General features: G+C 34.6%; 2 protein-coding genes across 2 annotated transcripts; both read left to right on the top strand.

The window, feature by feature from the left end:
* Positions 1 to 348: 348 nt before the first annotated feature.
* PAN2 (PAN2-PAN3 deadenylation complex catalytic subunit PAN2) lies at positions 349 to 5,085 on the top strand. Its single transcript, XM_070643963.1, has 5 exons — positions 349 to 477; positions 540 to 3,555; positions 4,286 to 4,468; positions 4,536 to 4,687; positions 4,762 to 5,085. Exons 1-5 carry the CDS (start codon positions 456 to 458, stop codon positions 4,923 to 4,925), a joined length of 3,537 nt encoding a protein of 1,178 aa, XP_070500064.1. The 5' UTR covers positions 349 to 455; the 3' UTR covers positions 4,926 to 5,085.
* A 1,088-nt stretch (positions 5,086 to 6,173) lies between these two features.
* Positions 6,174 to 11,173, top strand: LOC139093452 (intraflagellar transport protein 88 homolog). The gene is made up of 6 exons (XM_070644181.1): positions 6,174 to 6,361; positions 6,428 to 6,591; positions 6,659 to 6,863; positions 7,906 to 8,703; positions 9,625 to 9,811; positions 10,127 to 11,173. The coding sequence occupies exons 1-6, from the start codon at positions 6,179 to 6,181 to the stop codon at positions 10,999 to 11,001; spliced, it is 2,412 nt and encodes an 803-aa protein (XP_070500282.1). The 5' UTR covers positions 6,174 to 6,178; the 3' UTR covers positions 11,002 to 11,173.
* The last annotated feature ends 7,613 nt before the right edge of the window (positions 11,174 to 18,786 follow it).

Here is an 18,786-nt window from a genome sequence, read left to right as displayed (position 1 = left end):
AAAAACACGAATTTTCCAATTTTCAATTTTTTTTCTGTTTTGGTTTTTTTCACATTGACTGAATTTGGTTGATTTTCCCCTCACCAATACATTCTCACTTTTGGCTCAGCTGTTTCGTGTATTTACACTATTTTCAAGTGAGAATTTAGGATCACTCAATGTTTTTATTTAAAATCGAATTAAGCGCATTGCATATTAATCTTAAAATTGATTACTTGATTTAAACTTCAATGATAAATTGATGTTTCCATAAAAAATTTAAATAATTTCTCTTAAAATTCTAAAAGTTCAAGTGTTGTCATAGGACAAACAGACAAAATGACGAACAATTTGCTCAATTTCTACCAAATCCAGTTTACAGTCAAGGTGATGCGAAGTTTGTTGTAGGTCAAAAAGAATATTTTATGATTTTTAATAGTTAAACTAAGTTTTCGGAAGGAAATAACAGTATTACAATGAATCAAGCATTCACTCCACGTAAGACAAACTCAAAAATCCAAATTACAATCATATTTTATCACATAAATTATTGATTTTAGTTTTTGAGCCTAATATTTTTAATATTGGTCAAGATGAGGCTGAATACTTGGAATTAGGAACTATAACTAGCTCTAACATATCGTGTGGAATCACAACTGTAAAGTTTGATACTAATGAGGAGTTACTATGGACTGGAAATCAATCTGGCTATGTTACAAGTTACTATGGGAATTCGATGCAAAAGTACACATCATTCCGTGTTCATCAGACTGAAATTGTCCATCAAATTGAAACAACATCTGAGGGAATTTATGCATTAACAAGTTCCTCATTAAGACATCAAATCCGACGTGGAATTCCAAAATACACTCATCGTTCCAAAAATTTGACTGATGCCCTCTGTATGTTCAGCTTGTCACCGACAAGACTCTTAATAGCCGGACATCAACCCAACATAATCGATTTTGATCCTACAACACAAACTGAGCAAGCAATTGTTGATGCTGGCGAGCATGGCTGTGCAATTATACGTAAATATGATCATTCACGGTTCCTATGCTGCGGTGATGTTCGCGGATTTATTTCATTGAGAGATCCGTTGACACTCCATGAGGAACATAGACTCTCAACACATTCAGCTTCACTAAATGACTTTGACGTTCAAGGAAATTATTTGATCTCATGCGGCTTAAGTGACTTAAACGGAAAATTAACAGTTGATAGATTTTTAATGGTCTACGATATGCGAATGTTGCGACTTGTCTCACCGATTCAAGTGTTAATTGATCCCACCTTATTACGTTTCCTACCGTCATTTGTATCTCGTGTTGCAATTGTCTCACCACTAGGACAGCTTCAATTAGTTGATACAGTAGAACTAACTCAACCAAGAGTATGCATGTATCAAATTAATGTAGCATCACAATGCATGTCATTTGATATTTCGTCATCCAACCAAACAATGGCATTCGGTGATAATGCAGGACAATTGAGTCTCATTTCATCAATTACGTCGCCTGAACCACAATTCAATAACTTTTCTCGTGATACTGAATTTGCTGATACACCGGAGCCACTTCCATTTGTATCCATTACAGATGTCAATTTTCCATTAGCATCGATTCTTTTACCACAGTTACAAAGAGGAAGATGGTCGAGTGATTTACCTAAGGAAATGTGTGAATATAAATATCGACGACCAAAACCAATCGAACCGATTATTTTGAATACAATGAAGCAACAAGGAACGATAAGCTATGCACCGAATCCTCGAACAACTCGAAGGAATCAAATTCCATATTTAATGGACAATGAATCACTCTATGATGATCCAGAAATATCTGCAAGTACATCCATTTCCATAACATCATCACTTTCTTCTATTCCTAAGCATTATCAGAAATTGGAAGCCAAATATAAAGGAACACTAGACTTTGATTATACAGAATATAATCAAACTGAATTTTGTGGTCTTGAAAATTTACTTCCAAATGCATATTGTAATGCAATGTTGCAAATCCTCTTCTTCTTCTATCCATTGAGAGAAGCTTTGGTTACACATACGTGCTCAAAAGAATTTTGTCTTAGCTGTGAGCTTGGATTTTTATTCCACATGCTTACCAACAATAAAAGTAAACAGCCATGCCAAGCAAGTAACTTTTTAAGATCATTCCGTACAGTTCCTGAGGTTGCTGCTTTAGGTCTTGTCATAAGTGACAGAAATCCAAACAGAAACATTAATCTTATTCGTCTCATTCAAAATTGGAATCGATTTATATTACATCAAGTTCACAATGAATTGCTTGATGCGAGTATGAAGAACACAATTTCCACGCAGACTGTGGATATATCAAAATTAATCTCGTCCGTAAGTAAACGTTTAGAGGAAGCATCTCTCGCCGAAGACCATCCTGAAGAAGAAAAAGCACAAGCAGAAATTGAACAAGATAAATATCAGTTCCTTGAAGCTGAAAAGAAAGAAGATGGTGAGACGAACAATGGATCAGAAATAACGGATGTAAGTTCATTATTCGGTATCAAGCAAAGGGTCATTCATCGATGTCTGAAATGTAATGAGAAAAAGGTAAAAAATAATGTTGTACTCGTATGCAATTTAATCTATCCAGTCAGCAACACTCAACACGAGCATGGTGATTTCATGAAAATTTTAAAAGATTCACTGAATGTTGAAAAGACCCTTTCAGCATGGTGTGATCCATGCAATCGATTCATTCCACATAATCATTGTGCACGAGTATCAGAATTACCAAACATGCTCGCAATAAATTGCGGACTGGATAATGAAAAGGAATTGGAATATCTAAAAAGGCACTTAAATCAACACAGTCACGAGTTCAATCAGAGTCCAATCAATGAGACTGAAAATGCGATTAAGAAGCAATGCCGTTATGGAATTAAATGTACGCGAACAGATTGTCATTTTTCACATCCTCAACGTCAAACGACAACAAGTGAATCATCATCATCAAATGGTACAATTGGAAAGTCATCTGACCGTTGGTTTCCAACAAGCTTTACAATCTCAATTGACTGTGAGAACAATTTAATCAATGAAAGCACAAGCGATGCAGTCGAACATAAATCATCTCAAGAGTACAGCTTACAAGCTGCCGTTTATTGTATTGATAATGGCCAACAGAAGAATTTAATCTCATTCATTTTGAGAAATGGTCAATGGTACATATTTAATGACTTTTGCATCAGAAAAGTTCAAGAGGATGAAGTATTATCGGTCATACTTGACTGGAAAGTTCCAACTGTACTCTTTTATAAGAATAAAAATTATGAATGGAATGAACCTGAGCACTCGACATACGAGAGTCCATTCTTGAGTAATTTACTACTTGAAGAAATGCCATTGGCTAACTTTGAAGTTGATTCGAAGAATTTCTTGCCACTGACGCAGGATGAAATTCCAAAACAAGGTGATATTGTCGCAATGGATGCTGAATTTGTAACATTAAATCCTGAAGAGTCGGAAATTAGTTCCGATGGAAAAATGACAACATTTAAACCGAGAATTGCTAGCGTTGCTAGAATAAGCTGTATAAGAGGGTGAGTTGTGACTTTATAATGTTCAGGGACAGTTGAGCAAGTCTGTTGTTAGCAAATGATGTCCTTGAATTTTATCTATGGTGAAAATTTAGGAAAGAAGGAAGAAGATTTGTAAATATTGAATCTTTGGCAAAGTTTTGTGACCTTAAGGGAGTATGTATCAAGTATGTATAGTCTGTATGGGGTAGTTCTGATATGACGTCGATCTACTATCAAGTATATTGTCACTGTTATCGTCATGTTATGTAATTTAGTCAGAGAAAGATGCTAGATTAGTGGAAGAGCAACCTTTGATCCTTCGCGGCATACTTTGATGGTTAGCTTCGATCAAACCTGCACACAGCACATGTTTCATGGCATTTCTGGTTTAGGTTGTCCATCACTGTGCTAGACCGCTCTTATCTAAAGACGTCATTTACGAACTGACCCTTTTGATATCATACTTTAAGAAACTTACAGAAATTACATAACAAAAGCATGAAAAGGTTGAAGTAAAGAAGTAAACAACTTCATCTACTCAAAAATTTCATACAAAACTTCCAACAATAAAAAACACTGAGCCTTCCAAGAATCCATTCATATCTTTAAACATTTTTATTTCCCCAGAGGACATAATAGACATTGTGTACATGCCTTTAACTGGGTCAACTTCTCTTCATAATCCCTAGTGTTCAGCACATTTAATTACTTGATTTTTTTAAAATTCACAATTAATTTACATAAATTACAGACCCAGCAACGAGAAAGAAGGAATTGCCTTCATCGATGACTACATTTTAACCCAAGAGCAAGTGTCAGATTACTTGACAAAATTCTCGGGAATTAAGCCGGGTGACCTCGATGCCAACTTAAGTAATAAACGTCTAACAACATTGAAACGATCTTATCAGAAGTTGAGATACTTAGTCGATAGGTAAGAAGTTCATAATTAATTAAAGGATCTATATGTATCATCAATTCCAATTAATTCTTATTCTCAGTGGAGTAATCTTTGTTGGACATGGATTAAAGAATGATTTTCGTGTAATTAATCTACACGTTCCATCAAAGCAAATCATTGACACAGTTTATCTCTTTCACATTCCGCATCACCGAATGATTTCATTAAAATTCCTCGCATGGCACTTTTTGGGTAATTACAAAGTTGATGGATTATAAATTCCACACGAATTGCTAATTAAAAATATTATATTCTCTCATACGCAGGCATCAAAATTCAGTCGGAGACACATGACTCAATTGAGGATGCAAGGACGTCATTACAACTTTATAAACATTATTTAAAGCTACAATCTGAGGATCTTGTCAATTCAGCTCTCAATAATTTATATGACATTGGAAAGCAGCTACAGTGGAAAGTTCCTGAATAAAGGGGATGATGATGGATATAAATTATAATTTAAAAACTTTTCATTTCATAAGCGCGTGTTGCATAAAAAAAAGACTTTGTATTATTTATTCGCATAATCATTATAGAAATAGATAAAAAATTGCATGGAAATAAAGAAAGGATGGAAATTTTCAATGTAATCACGGCCTTTTGATGAGAATGTGGTAAATTTAATCTTTTTCCCAGCAAAGCATTGTGGTTTAACAATTGAATCTGTTCAGTTGGTTGAGATTATTAACCGATTCAATCGATTAAGAATTGATTTAATTAGTTAAAAATTGGTTCAATCGGTTAGGAACCGATTCAATCGGTTGATGATCGGTTCGATTCAGTCGAGAACCGGTCCAATCGGTTAAGAATGGAATCAATCGGCTGAGAACCGATTCAATCGGATGACAATCGAATCAATCGGTTATGAATTAGTTGAGAACTAGTTAAAGTTGAGAACCGATTCAATTGGTTAAGAACCGATTCAATCAGTTGAGAATCGGTTCAATCGGTTGAGAAGCCTATTCAATCGGTTGAGAAGTTTAATCGGTTGAGAACCGATTCAATTGATTGAAAATCCGATATAATTAGTTGAATCAGTTCAATAGGTGGAGAACCAATTCAATTGTTATTGGTTAACAACCCCTTAAAACAGGCTCATTTGACTAATATGCCTCATTATCACAAAGCGACCTTTAATTTCCCGTCTATAAGAAAGTATTGAAAAATCACTCAAACTACTTAAGGATTCTCGCATTCTGTAAAATTTTATAAAAATCAGTACATATAAAAATAAATAAAATCGTGACTTTCCACACGTTACAATCAAATTCACAAAAATCATATTATTCAAAAATGTCATCTACCAAGAAGACATCTAATAGCATCAAAAAATGTATTAATTTAATTCAACATGCCAAAAATAAATGTTCCTATTCATAGAATGCAGCAGCAACAACAAAAAAACATTTTTTGTGGGTCATATCATCATTAAGGAAATCCCCCGCACACAAGTGATTATGAAACAGTAAGGGAATCGAGCTATAAAGTGTGTGTAGATATATATTTCAAACATCTGATGAAACCTGTTGCACACTTAACAACGGCATTACCATGACATTGATTTTGTCGTCATGACGACCGTAAAAGTTAAACAAACACTGACTGACTGACTCTCTTTAAGGATTTTCTTTAGGAATAAAGTTTTAAATTGCTGGAACAGAAAAAAAGGAAGGATATTTAATCATGCAGAGTGCAAGAAGAACTATAACAAGTGGAAATCGAGTACGAGAAGTTGATTTGTACAGTGGCTTCAATAAGAATGTCATGAATATCTACGATAATGCAAATCAAGACGATGAGGCATATCAGAGTGCACTTAAAGTGTCGAGTTACGGCAAAAGAACCACAACACCGAAAACCAATTGGGTAAATAAGCAACAATACAAGATATTGTCAATGTCAATGTAAATGAACTTAATGCTTTATATTTAGATTGGCGAACGACTGAGAACTGGTGAAATGCCATCAACAGCAGCTCGAGTTCGTCCTTCGACGGCTGTTAGAGCTGTAGGATTTTCATCCGATTCATTTCTATTTGATCCATTCAATCAGGCAGCCAAGAAGACGGTTGTGCTTGAAAACAAAAAAGAAGACACGTAAGTATTAAGTTACAAAGTCATTCGATTGATTGATGTGCTTAGTTCAATTATATTCCATATACAGTCCTGAACAAAAGTATAAAAATATCGAGAAGAAAATTTTTCAATTACTCGAGGAATCAATTTTAGTGAGTACGGGACCGAAGCCAGATGTTATTGCCGGCTTGGCAAAAGCAAAAGAAGCGTCATCAATGGACCGTACATTACTGCGTATGAGAAATCAAAGTGGATCGAATAATTTTACCCACAATTTCGATTTGACTTATTCGGTGAGTTTGTCTTCTTGCTTGTTATTGGACATGAAATTGCTTTTTTTTTCAGTTGGCTCAGGTGTCCATGGCAATTGAATGAAAAATGAATGTGACGTAAAATTTATTTTTGGATAGATATTTATTTGGTGACTTTCGAGATGAAGCCAAAGTATATAAAGTGAAATAGACATTAGCAGTTACTTCATTTGTAAGAGCTGCTGATTGTTCTAAAACAGTTCTTTTATATCCAATGGACTTATTCCTCCGATATTTCAATTCTTTGAGCTTGCTTCATTTTTGAGGTCTTTAGAGTTCAGGAAGTCAGTTCCTCTATATCCAAGTGACTTATCCTGTCGATACTTGATTTCTAAGGTCTGTAAACTTAAAGAAGTCAGTTCCTACATATCCAACTGACATACTCAGCCGATGCTTTAATTCTATGATTTGTAGACTTAATGATGTCAGTTCCTCCATATCAAATGGATTTGCTTAGCCATTACTTCATTTCTAAGGTCTGCAGACCTCAAAAAGCCAGTTGCTCAATATCACACAGTCTTATTTCGTCAATGCTTCATTTTTAAGGTCTGTAGATCTAAGGAAGTCAGTTTGTAGGTCTGTAGACTTAAAGAAGTCAGTTTGTAGGTATGTAGACTTAAGAAAGTCAGTTGTTAGGTCTGTAGACTTAAAGAAGTCAGTTTCTAGGTTTGTGAACTTAAGAAAGTCAGTTTGTAGGTCTGAAGACTTAAAGTAGTCAGTTTGTAGGTCTGTAGACTTAAGAAAGTCAGTTCCTCCATATCCAACGAACTCATTCCGCTGATACTTCCTTTGAGTTACTTACTTTATATTTAGGGTTTGCAGACTCAAGGAAGTCAGTTTGTATACAAAAAAAAGTCGAATCTATAAAAAGCAGCATAAAAGGATTCATTCAGCACCAAAAAGGAGCCAAAATAATTTTCTTGTTGAATTCCCACATCAAACTTCATGCATGAATTGCTTAATTTAATTCCTCAAATTTACTTATTCTTGGCAAAATTCACTCTTCGTCTATTATCATCAACAGGTTCTGTTCAACTTGGCAAATCTATACTATAAAAATGAAATGTTCATCGAAGCCTTAAACACCTACACATTGATGACAAAAAATAAAATGTTTCCAAATGTGAATCGTTTGAAAATCAACATGGGCAACATTTATTTTCAATTAGGCTTATTCTCGAAAGCCATTAAAATGTATCGTATGGCACTCGATCAAGTGCCATCAAATCAAAAGGAATTGAGATTAAAAATAACCCATAATATTGCTGTATTATTTGTTAAAATGGGTCAATATTCAGATGCGGCAACAAGTTTTGAATTTATAATGGCCGAGAAGGGAGACATTAAGAGTGGAATGCATCTTGTACTATGCTATTATGCATTGGGTGATACGGAGAAGATGAAAAAAGCATTTCAATATCTCCTTGATGTACCCATTGATTTTAATAATGATGAAGAGAAGCTCATCAATTCAAGTACGAATCCATCTCATGAATACATCTACAATACAATACAATCGGACGAATTACATCATTATGAACAGAAAATGAGAAATCAGGCACAACGGAATGTCTTGATAACTGTTAATTTAATATCATCGGTTATTGAGAATAATTTTAATGATGGATATACCTGGTGTGTTGAGACAATTAAGTATAGTGGATTTTCGAAGCTTGCAACTGAACTTGAAATCAATAAGGCATTGATTTTTTTGAAACTTGACGATGTTAATCAAGCGATTGATGCTTTAAAATACTTTGAGAAAAAGGACTCGAATGTTGCTGTCAATGCTGCTATCAATTTGACCTTCATTTATTTATTGGTGAGTGAACTTAAAGGTTGCTTCAAAGGAGGTGTTGTTATGCAGGTGGATGGAATAGTTTATGATTTGCTTTAATTGCTTCGATGATTGAATTAGAGGTTGATGCTGGCTTTACCGTTAGATATTGCTTAACATATGTCAATATCAATGCCAAGTCCTAAACATTGAACGAACCCAAAGTGATATGAATTGCATGAAATAACTTAAAAATCCCTAAATCTGTTGAGATTCGAACCCAGGATTTCTGAAATTTTGGGAAGCAATCAATTTTTGAGTATCAATGCACAAGGATAATTCAACATTAAACGTGGTCTAGTACCATCTGCTGGCTAAATGATAGGGTTTTCAAGTTCGGGATTATAAGATTGATAGTCCAAGAGCTTAGCCAGGATTTTACAACGAGAGTTGGTAATTGGTGTCAAGCCCTCAAAAGCACTCATATCCTGGCTTCATACTTCCCTCTTGCTGCCTTCCTGTTCTCTCTTTAGACTAAGTTCTTGAATGTGTTAAAGCTATCGCCATGCCACCTCATGCTTATTCCCTTATGTCCCGTTGGACTAAGTCTTGAACATACTAAGGCTTTTACTACGCAAGACACCCTCCTTTTCTGACTACACCCTCAGTCCAATGCTTAAGGACAGTATTAAATCATTCATTTCTGAGCATAATGGTTCAAAATATTCTATGTCTTCTATATCCATGATAAACTTCCCATCAATAATTATCATCAGGTGTAACCTTCGATTAAAAACTTTCAAAACTTGAACATACTTCCATATTTATAGCACAGCGGTTTAGTTCTTCTAAAACAAAGCATGTACTACATGCGATTCAAAAGCTCTATTCATAAACTATACCTCAACATCCTCAAAAGATTCACCTCAAAAACCATTTTAAATTTTATAATATAATTTTCTATAGAAGCGTGACTTGGAGACAGCGGAAAAGTATGCAGAATCAGCCCGTAAACTTGACTCCTACAATCCTCATGCTTTCGTCAACAGCGGTGTATGTGAGATGATGAAGGAGAAGTACGACATTGCAAAGTTTATGTTCAATAATGCACTTGAAATTGACGCTACGCTCTTTGAGGCACTATATAACATGGGTAAGGGTTTTTCTACCGAACAAACTTTCACATAAAAAAGTGAAAGAGGCAAGACATGATGAATTTTTAATGGATTTTTGTAAAGTGGAAGCGGTTCTCAAGTCGGCACTTAGTCTGTTTGACTGTCTCTGCATCTTATTTTTTTTCAAAAAAATTTTGACCGTTATTTTTCAAATTTATTTTGACCGTTAAATTTCAAATATTTTTTGACCGTTAATTCATAAATAACAATGCGCTTCCCTCAGTCACACCTGACTACCTTTATACCAATTTTTATATATCCATCACATCTTTCTTTCTATATTGCTCATACAGGTTTAATTCATAAGAAAACGGGAGATTACGATGAAGCCTTGAACTATTTCCACAAGCTTAATGCAAATCTGGGACATCAGCAGCACCCGGAAATAATTTTTCAAATTGGCAACGTGTATGAGTTGATGGGCGATATAAGTGCAGCCCTCGAATGGTATCATCAATTGCTTGGTATTGTCCAATCAGATGCTGGAGTATTGAAGAAAGTCGGTGAGCTTTATGAAGCTAAAGGTGAACGTCAACAAGCATTTCATTATCATCTTGAGTCTTATCGTCTGTATCCAAGCGATGTCTCAATTGTCAATTGGATTGGCAGTCATTACATTGAGCTACAAATTGCTGAAAAGGCAATCAGCTTCTTTGAAAAGGCAGTTCTTAATAATCCAAATGATTCATACTTTTTACTTCGTGTTGCTGGAAGCTACCGTAAGATAAATTCACAGAAATCAATGCAGCTGTTTCAACAGATTCACGATAAATTTCCTGAAAATGTCGATTGTTTACGTGCACTGATTCATTTGACCAATTCGCAAGGCATGCATGAACTGCACGACGCTTATGTCGATAAATTGGAGAAAATTGAAAAGCAGAAAGAAGTACGACAAAGAATCAGCAGTGCAATCCGTCCTGGCACATCACTTCACTCACGTTTATCAAGCAGTGGAAAGTCAAGCGGTGGCAGTCATGGGCATGTTGAACACTCGACACAAATGGCAAATTATGCAAATTCACCAAATATCAATTCTCCTATCGATTACTCATATTCAGATCCTTTAGAGTCTGATAACATGCAAAAGCGTCCAATGACATCAGGCAGACGTATTGTCGAAAGCTATTCCGATGAGGAAATTGACGATGAGCTTTTACCTATTTAATTTAATGAATATTTAATGATGTTGTGCACAATTACTGACTTTTTTGATTGTTTTCGTCCACATTTGAATATTTTTTCTTACTTTTTCTTGTCCTTTACATTCTTTCCGTCTATATTGTATCATTATATGTTAGACTTAATAGAAAATAATGGAAATAAGCATGTTTTTTTCGGATACGACTCATGTAATGAGAAGAGAAAATAATTGTAGGAAATTACCTAATGATGTTCATGAATTTTTACGTTAATAAAATCAAAGTGAAATTAAAATGATCACAGCAGTTGTTTACTTAATTGTATTAGATTTATCAAATAAATATCTTGGTGATTAGTGATAATGTGTGGATGTAAATCTTGCTGAAGCTAATGATTGTTCGGATTTTGTTGGTCAAAATCAAATTTATTTCAAAAGTTTTGATTTGAATGAATCGTAGCTTGTAAAAGATTGTATTTGAAGCGTTGCTTTTGAAAGTTTCTTCTAAAAAGCATAGACTCAAATGCAGCTTTGCCTTTAAAATGAAGCTTTGCTTCTAAAAGCATCGACTCAAATGAAGCATTTGCTTCTAAAAGCATCGACTCAAATGGAGCTTTGATTCTAAAATAATCAATTCAAATGAAGCATTGCTTCTAAAAGCATCGACTCAAATGAAGCTTTGCTTCTTAAAAGCATCGACTCAAATGAAGCTTTGCCTTTAAAAGCACCGACTCAAATGCAGCTTTGTTTCTGAAAGCATGGATTTTAATGAAGCTTTGCTTCTTAAAGCATGAATTCAAATGAAAACTATAAATCATTTTAAAGCTTCGCATCCGAAAGTTCTAAATCAATTTAAAGCTTTGTTCTTTAATGTTCATCTGTTCAAAATTCACAGCTTTCACTTCTGTTCTTCTATACGCAATAATTCAAAAAAAAATCCACAACTCACATGTTCAAACATAACAACAATGAAACAAAAATTCCATAAATTCTCAATATATGAACAAAAGAGAAAGCTTCCAAATTCCAAAAGACAATTCCACCTTTTCAATAAATTTCCATAACTTACGCACACACCCATTTTATGTAAATGAATAATAACATTGCACATTGAATCTAACACGACCACGTTTCCTCCCCAATATTATGCCATGCAACATTATGTAAACACAATTTTCCAAAATTTGTTCATCCTTCCAAAACATCCAAAAGTTTATAGACTGGAATGTAGTCACGTTGACTTGATTATGGGATGCTGTAGCTCCGTTCTCACAATATTATCAATACAGTCATAGAATATTCTCTCAATGTCACACGACTACATGTAAAGGATGTGTAAAGGATATACAAAATTTCCACCGTACGTACTTTCCATGTGCCACATCATCTACATCTGTATTGGTTACGGTAAAGAAAGATGTTGTTTTTCCTTTCCTTCCTTTCGCTCATCACTCATTTAAAGGAATTTCAACGGGAAAATTCATCAGTATTGAGTCATCGGTCGTGGTGATAAGGTCGTGATTTTTGTCTCGCTGACATTTTTTTCCATCACAATACACAAAATATTTACACAGAAAGAAAAAAAAAGTTTTAAGCCATAAAGGATATTCCTTTTTTTGTTGTTGTAAATGAAAAATGAGGAAATGAAAGGAAAATATTTAAAATTTGGTATCGTCATCATGTCTACCACCACAGCATAGAGATGATTAATTAATTTAATATAAAAATATCCCACAAAATAAGCTCAAGCTTTTTTTGGTCGTGGACGGAAAGTGCGGAAAAAATAATTTTTTGTGTGAACATAAAACGAGACTGTCTGTTAAGTGGATGTGCTATGTTGTGTGAGAGAAAGCAGACAGTCTGATATTGAAATTACATTAAAGAACTCGTAGAACTTTCAAACATTGGCTTGGTTTGGCTTTTTTTTGTTACAGTTCATCGTGGTGGAAAGTGAAAAAAAAGCTCATTGAATGCCAAAAAGAATAAACTATAGATGTATGCAGAGCAGATAGATATTCAGAAACTAAGTGAATTAATGCATTGAAGTAAATAAGTTAAAAAATAGTGGAAATTTGTGGATTTAAAGCGCATTTTTGTTGGAAGCTTTGGGATGCTTAGTGGAATTGTGATGAGTGACTTGATTTTCAAGAATTGAGGAAGGTGGGCATTAGCTTTTTGTCTACAAAAATGTATATTCTGCCTAAAAACTTGTATGTGCAACAAACCTGAGCAACATACTACTCCATTTGACTCAACTTCTTACAAAGTTTGAGTCAACTTCAAGCTCTGGGTTTTGATGCATCGATCTCTGATAGGAATCGAACTCACGACTTGGTTATTATATGAAAAAGTCGACTCGATTCGACCCAACTTAATACAAAACTCGAATCAAGTTCTAGCTCTGGTTTTGGAGATTTCTGATGGGAATCGAACCTACGTACTCACATAAACAGTGATACAGATATTCAGTCTACTGTCTAACCTCTCGGCCACAGAGGTCTTTCTCTCACAATGACAGAATCTACTATATATGACTCGATACCCAACATTTTGCAAAGCTTGGGCAGCACAATAAGGAACACTTATTTACACAATTTAAAGTGTTCAAAATTTAAACAAGTCCAATAAAAATCAAATTCCAGTACTAATTTAGAGCCTCAAATAATTTCCTAACTAATTCCTCTTTCCTCTCTATTACAAGCTTTAAATGAAGCTTTTATGAATTCAGAAAAATAAATTTCCATTAATTTCCATATTTATACCTTGTTCCTTTACAATGTAAGGCAAATAGGAATGTCTTGCTTGGTTAAAATGAATTTGTCTGCATCATTGATTAATGTAGTTCTGAAATATTTATTTAAGAATAAATTTCAACTTAAATCACATCAAGTGATGGGAATGGATGAGAAAAATCAATTTTGTGTGATGGAATTTTAGACCAAACAGGACAGATGATGCTGCATATTTAACAGCTTGACTAAACAATATTGGAATTTTGTAAAATTAATTTCTAAATCAGCTGGATTGGACTTTAAATTGTGAATTATTGAGAATCTCATCACAACAATGGTGGACAACCTGTGTGCCACGGCACGTTACTGTGTTGCTAAAAATGGTTGGAAATGCCATGAACAGTTCCAGTCGAGACTTACCAATAAGGTGTTCCGCGAAAAATTAAGCATTGCCCACCACTGGTCTAAGTTCTTGGAACAATGACTGTAGTCTACGTAATCAAACCCACGTCATTGTAAAAGCAAAGGTTACTCTGATTTACGCATAGGTTGAATCATGATGGAAGGAGGGTAGAGCGGATTTGAGTAATAGATTTTCTAGCAATTCTATTTAGACTTTGTAAAAGGAAAAATCGTTGTCTAAATGTAATGACGACAAAGCTCGTTAGCAACTAATCCTTAATACCAACAAACAATAATTCATTCTCAAAAGTCAAAAATTTTAAATCATAGCAACCAATTTTTTTATTGAAATTTTCATTGAATTTTAATAATTCGGTTAGTTCAGGGGTGGGCAATCTTTAAGGTATAGCGACGAAAGACAGGGCAGTTTGTGCCACAAAGGCATACAGTTCATGATGCACAAGGAATAAAAATCATAGCGTACAAGGAATACACTTCATGCCGCACAAAGCATACAGTTCAAGCCGCACAAAATATACAGTTCATATCTACCACAGCACACAGGTTGCCCACCACTGACTCATTCAGTTGAAAGTCAAGCTTTTTTTAAAAGTTCACGTGTAGCTACAAAACAAACTGTAATTAAAATTAAAATTGAGACAGTGTCTTCTTACTCCGGGGACTATAATTATAAACTCATGACATTTTGGATACATGTTTAAATACAACACAGACAATTTTTGTATATTTTAAGGTAATTACTTATTATTTACTTATTTACATAATGTAGTGGATTGGTATGACTTAAGAGGAGACAGGGGTGTAACCAGAGATGGGGTGAAGGGGTTGGAAGGGAGTGGAAGTTGAAAGGGAGGAGTTGGAAAGGAAGAAGGGGATGTAAGGGAGAAAGGCTTGGAGGGGGCGGGGTGCGAAGGTAGCAGGGGTTGGAAGGGAGAAGGAGTGAGAAGGGCAAAGAGATTGAATGACAGAAGGTGTAGGAAGGGATAAGGAGAACAATTCTTCAATTTTCTAGGGTTTTCTGTGTAAAATCACCAAGAGGAGGTAGAGTCTCTTTGTGTTGGATGTTAAGACAAGTCAAGTCATCATGACAAACACAGCATCCCAAAGCTTTGTGACAAAAATGCGCTTCCGTGTGATTTTTTATTTTATTATTTTGAAAACATAAAAATCCAGCAATTGCATGAGCAGGAACATAAAAAAATCGCGATTTTTAATACAAAAAATAAAATAAATTTCAGTGTTTTATTTTTCCCAGGCAAGGCAAAAGAGTGTGCATAAAATAAGCGCGCGAGTAGCTTGTATGTATGTTTCTACATGTTAGCAAATAGAATTAAGTATCAAAGAATAATAAAGGAAATAAGCAGTAAGCAGTAAAAATCCCTCACTCAATTTTTTCGTGTGTGTTCCCTCCAAAAAACGGAGAGTAGGCATTGAAAGGCACGAGAAGAAGTGAAAAAAGAAGTGATAACAAAAATAAAAAGCTGCTGGAAAAACAGCAAGCAAAGTTGGCCATAAAAACGGATAATCCTGAAGAGAATTCAGCAGTGAATGCACTTTAAGCAAGAAAATTAAGGAACGGAATTTCATTTTTTTAATGGAGGTAAGTTTAATTTATCTTTATGGATTAGAAAGAAGTAAGAAAAAATGGAAAATTCTCATAGCAATAATTTCACTGATTCCGACACAAAAAAAAGGACGATAAAGTGTCATTTGGAATTCAATGAGCTATAATAATTTAAGAGGACTTTAATTGGGTTGATTAAGTGCCTCTTTGGATATAAGAAAGGGATTGTCAAAAAAGGGGGAAACATTTAACTTTTTGATTCTTGTCCTTGGCCTTGCTAAGATGTCGCCTGAAACTGGCCCTATCGTTAATCTTCGTTAATACTTAAAGAATAGGGTTCGCCTTAAATTACAGGCCTGCAGCAATGGATGGAATAATAGGTACTGTTGAAAACTACAGGCCTGCTCATCTAAAATGCTAGACATGCAGGCAATTTTAGGCCTACTCATCTAAAACACAACGTAGGTCTGCTAAAAAAAAGCAAAAAAAAAACGTCCCCATCAAATATTTGCAGCTTTAAATATCTTAATACTGTGAGATTCGAACTCGGTTTGTTGCAGAAAATAAGCTGATTTGGCAACTTAGATATAGAGTTACATTCTGACTACAGATGATTTTGATGAAAAGTCGAATATTCGCGTTTCCTAATCCAAAAAGCGCATGCCTTAGGAATGACTGAAAATCCAGCTCCGGACAGACTTGAATCTTCCTTGAGACCGAATTTCATTGAATCAGGTTTAGAGCTAAGGCCACGCTTGTCTTGGATTGGATTTTTACCCATTTCTACGCCTTGTGACTTCCGTGTAATAAGTCAATAGCTCTATATTAGGATACTATATGGCTGCCTTTTCTAATTTTGTGTCAATCGGGATTAATCCTGATTTTGTCTGCTTGTTTTTGTAAATTTGATGATGAGAATCAATCAATTGTAATCCATGACCTCTTATAGATGTCATCTAAAGCTAGTTCCATATAGTCTGATACAATTATCCTGATTAAAGCTGTTCAAGTCCCAAAAATGGACTAAACTCTCCCAAAAATATCCAAAATCCTAATTCCGTATTTTTAATTCAAATCACACAAACATTTTCATATCCCCAAAGGACTACTCACTGAGTTAATAATGTCCATAATGATCTGAAGCATTATTATTATGTCTACACATTTTTATTATTATCCAAGTCTAAAATCCTCATGTAATCAATAATTCAACATAAATAAACCACAGACATTTGTAACTGACTTTAATTCTATGGATTTTTCTGTGTTGTGAGCCATTATCGATTGATAACTGGATGGGTATTATCATAATCTTCAATGTTGAGCATATGAAAAATCAACAGACACAAAAAAAAATTATTATTATTATTTTTTATACCATACCATGTGAGGGTTGAAGCTGTGGTGGATGAGAATAAAATGGGATTGGAAATCGGTCAATAATGATAAAAAGCTTTTAAAAGCTCATTTTGATGAAATGCTTTTTCGATGGGATTTTTTTTATGGTTCTTCTCTCTTTTTTTCGTGAATGAGCAAGAAGTTTTTCAATTTTCAGTCATAAATTGTATTTAGTGATGGCTTTATTGACCCAAAAATATATATTTTCTGTTTGATATTTTTTTTTTGTGGATGGAGATTCTTTGAAAGTCACTTTGTGGATGGTATTTATAGATTGTTTATCAATTTATTCGAGTCGCATTCTCAAAATGAATCAATAACAGAAATTATCATTCTTTTAGGGTAGTGGTGAACACCCTTTGTGCCGCGGCATTGTCTGGGTGCTGCCAATACTTACTTACTTACTTCATTGGATGGGGCGCCCAAGAGGGCCCATTGCTGCGTGTAGGGAATGTCTAAAGACAGCTCTATCCTTCAAAACCTTCTGCCAGTTCGGGATATTAAGGACTCTAGCGTCAGTTTCAACACATCCAATCCAGACCTTCGGTCTAGGATCGCTTTTGTCGTTAACAGTGTGATGTAGAGGCAACCTAACAATCGGTTAAGAGACAAACCAGTGGAAGGTGTGCCCTAAATAATAGAAGGTTGCACAGCACTGTTTTAGAGTTTCTTGTAGTGAATATGGTGACGTAGAGGCAACCTTACAACCTCTAGAATAAAGTATTGGTCCTACCTAATGACAATGTAATGGAGGAGGTATGGGCTGCTTACAATGGTGTCACGGAGTATGATTGAGGCTCAATACCTCCCTTAAAAAACTCTAGCTTCTGACACTTTCACCGACAACGACTCTTCCTGTGGCATGTAGCATGTAACAAATGGCCTGTGCTTGTTCTATCTTCAAAAGTCACACAAATTCAGTACATTATGTCCATTTCTACCAATTCAGTCCAAAATTTTTTACATCAGTTGACTATCTGTCCTGATTAAAGGAAGCATCCATAGTTTCAGTTCCTTGCAATCTGAACTATGTCTTAAAATTCATTACATATCCTTTTATTGCCACCAACACATCAAAACCTACACAAATAAATCCATTTTATTTACGATTAAAAATATCACGTATAAAAATCAAAAAAAGTAAATGTTTTTAAAAAGCAAAGAAGAATCACCGAATGGAAGCAACACAAAAAAAAAATACAGAAATTTTCGGAAATGGAAAATTTTTCACATCATTGAGCAATGGGAGGTATTGCCATTATCAATTTATATTGATGCCATTCTCTCGACTCACAATAATTAAGGCGCTTTATTGAATTGATGCAGAACATAAAGGCAGAAAAAAGCGAGAAAAATGACAACAAAGAATGAATAAATTTAAAAACAGCAATTTCCGTGAATGAAAATTTTCATTTTCCTGTGTCTGTGAATGCACAAGCTGGCAATAAGGAGGGAATGGAAAAAAAGTGAACAAACCTTTCTGACACATATTAAAAGCTATAAACAGTAACTCATTAATATAATTGAATGATTTATTGGTTCTATAAGATTTACGAGAAAAACAACATGCTTAAATTATTGGTAAGTAAGGAAGTTTGTAGGTTGTGTGGATAAGGCGCATTTTTGAGGAGATTAGGTTATGATTGGAAGGGGTTTAAAGATGGAATTTGCACTTTGGGATCTTAAAACTTTTAG

This window comes from Chironomus tepperi, unplaced genomic scaffold, assembly GCF_022539635.2.
Source record: "Chironomus tepperi strain 1889 unplaced genomic scaffold, CSIRO-AGI_Ctep_v1 contig_335, whole genome shotgun sequence".
Classification (NCBI taxonomy): domain Eukaryota; kingdom Metazoa; phylum Arthropoda; class Insecta; order Diptera; family Chironomidae; genus Chironomus; species Chironomus tepperi.
This window is presented reverse-complemented; position numbering and strand designations above follow the sequence as displayed.

Coding starts and splice junctions, on each gene's coding strand:
- PAN2 (XM_070643963.1), top strand. CDS start 456: ATGAATCAAGCATTCACTCCAC. Junction 4,469..4,535: donor TTGAGATACTTAGTCGATAG/GTAAGAAGTTCA, acceptor TCTTATTCTCAG/TGGAGTAATCTTTGTTGGAC. Junction 4,688..4,761: donor CCTCGCATGGCACTTTTTGG/GTAATTACAAAG, acceptor TCTCATACGCAG/GCATCAAAATTCAGTCGGAG.
- LOC139093452 (XM_070644181.1), top strand. CDS start 6,179: ATGCAGAGTGCAAGAAGAACTATAACAAGTGGAAATCGAGTACGAGAA. Junction 8,704..9,624: donor TGACCTTCATTTATTTATTG/GTGAGTGAACTT, acceptor AATTTTCTATAG/AAGCGTGACTTGGAGACAGC. Junction 9,812..10,126: donor TGAGGCACTATATAACATGG/GTAAGGGTTTTT, acceptor TTGCTCATACAG/GTTTAATTCATAAGAAAACG.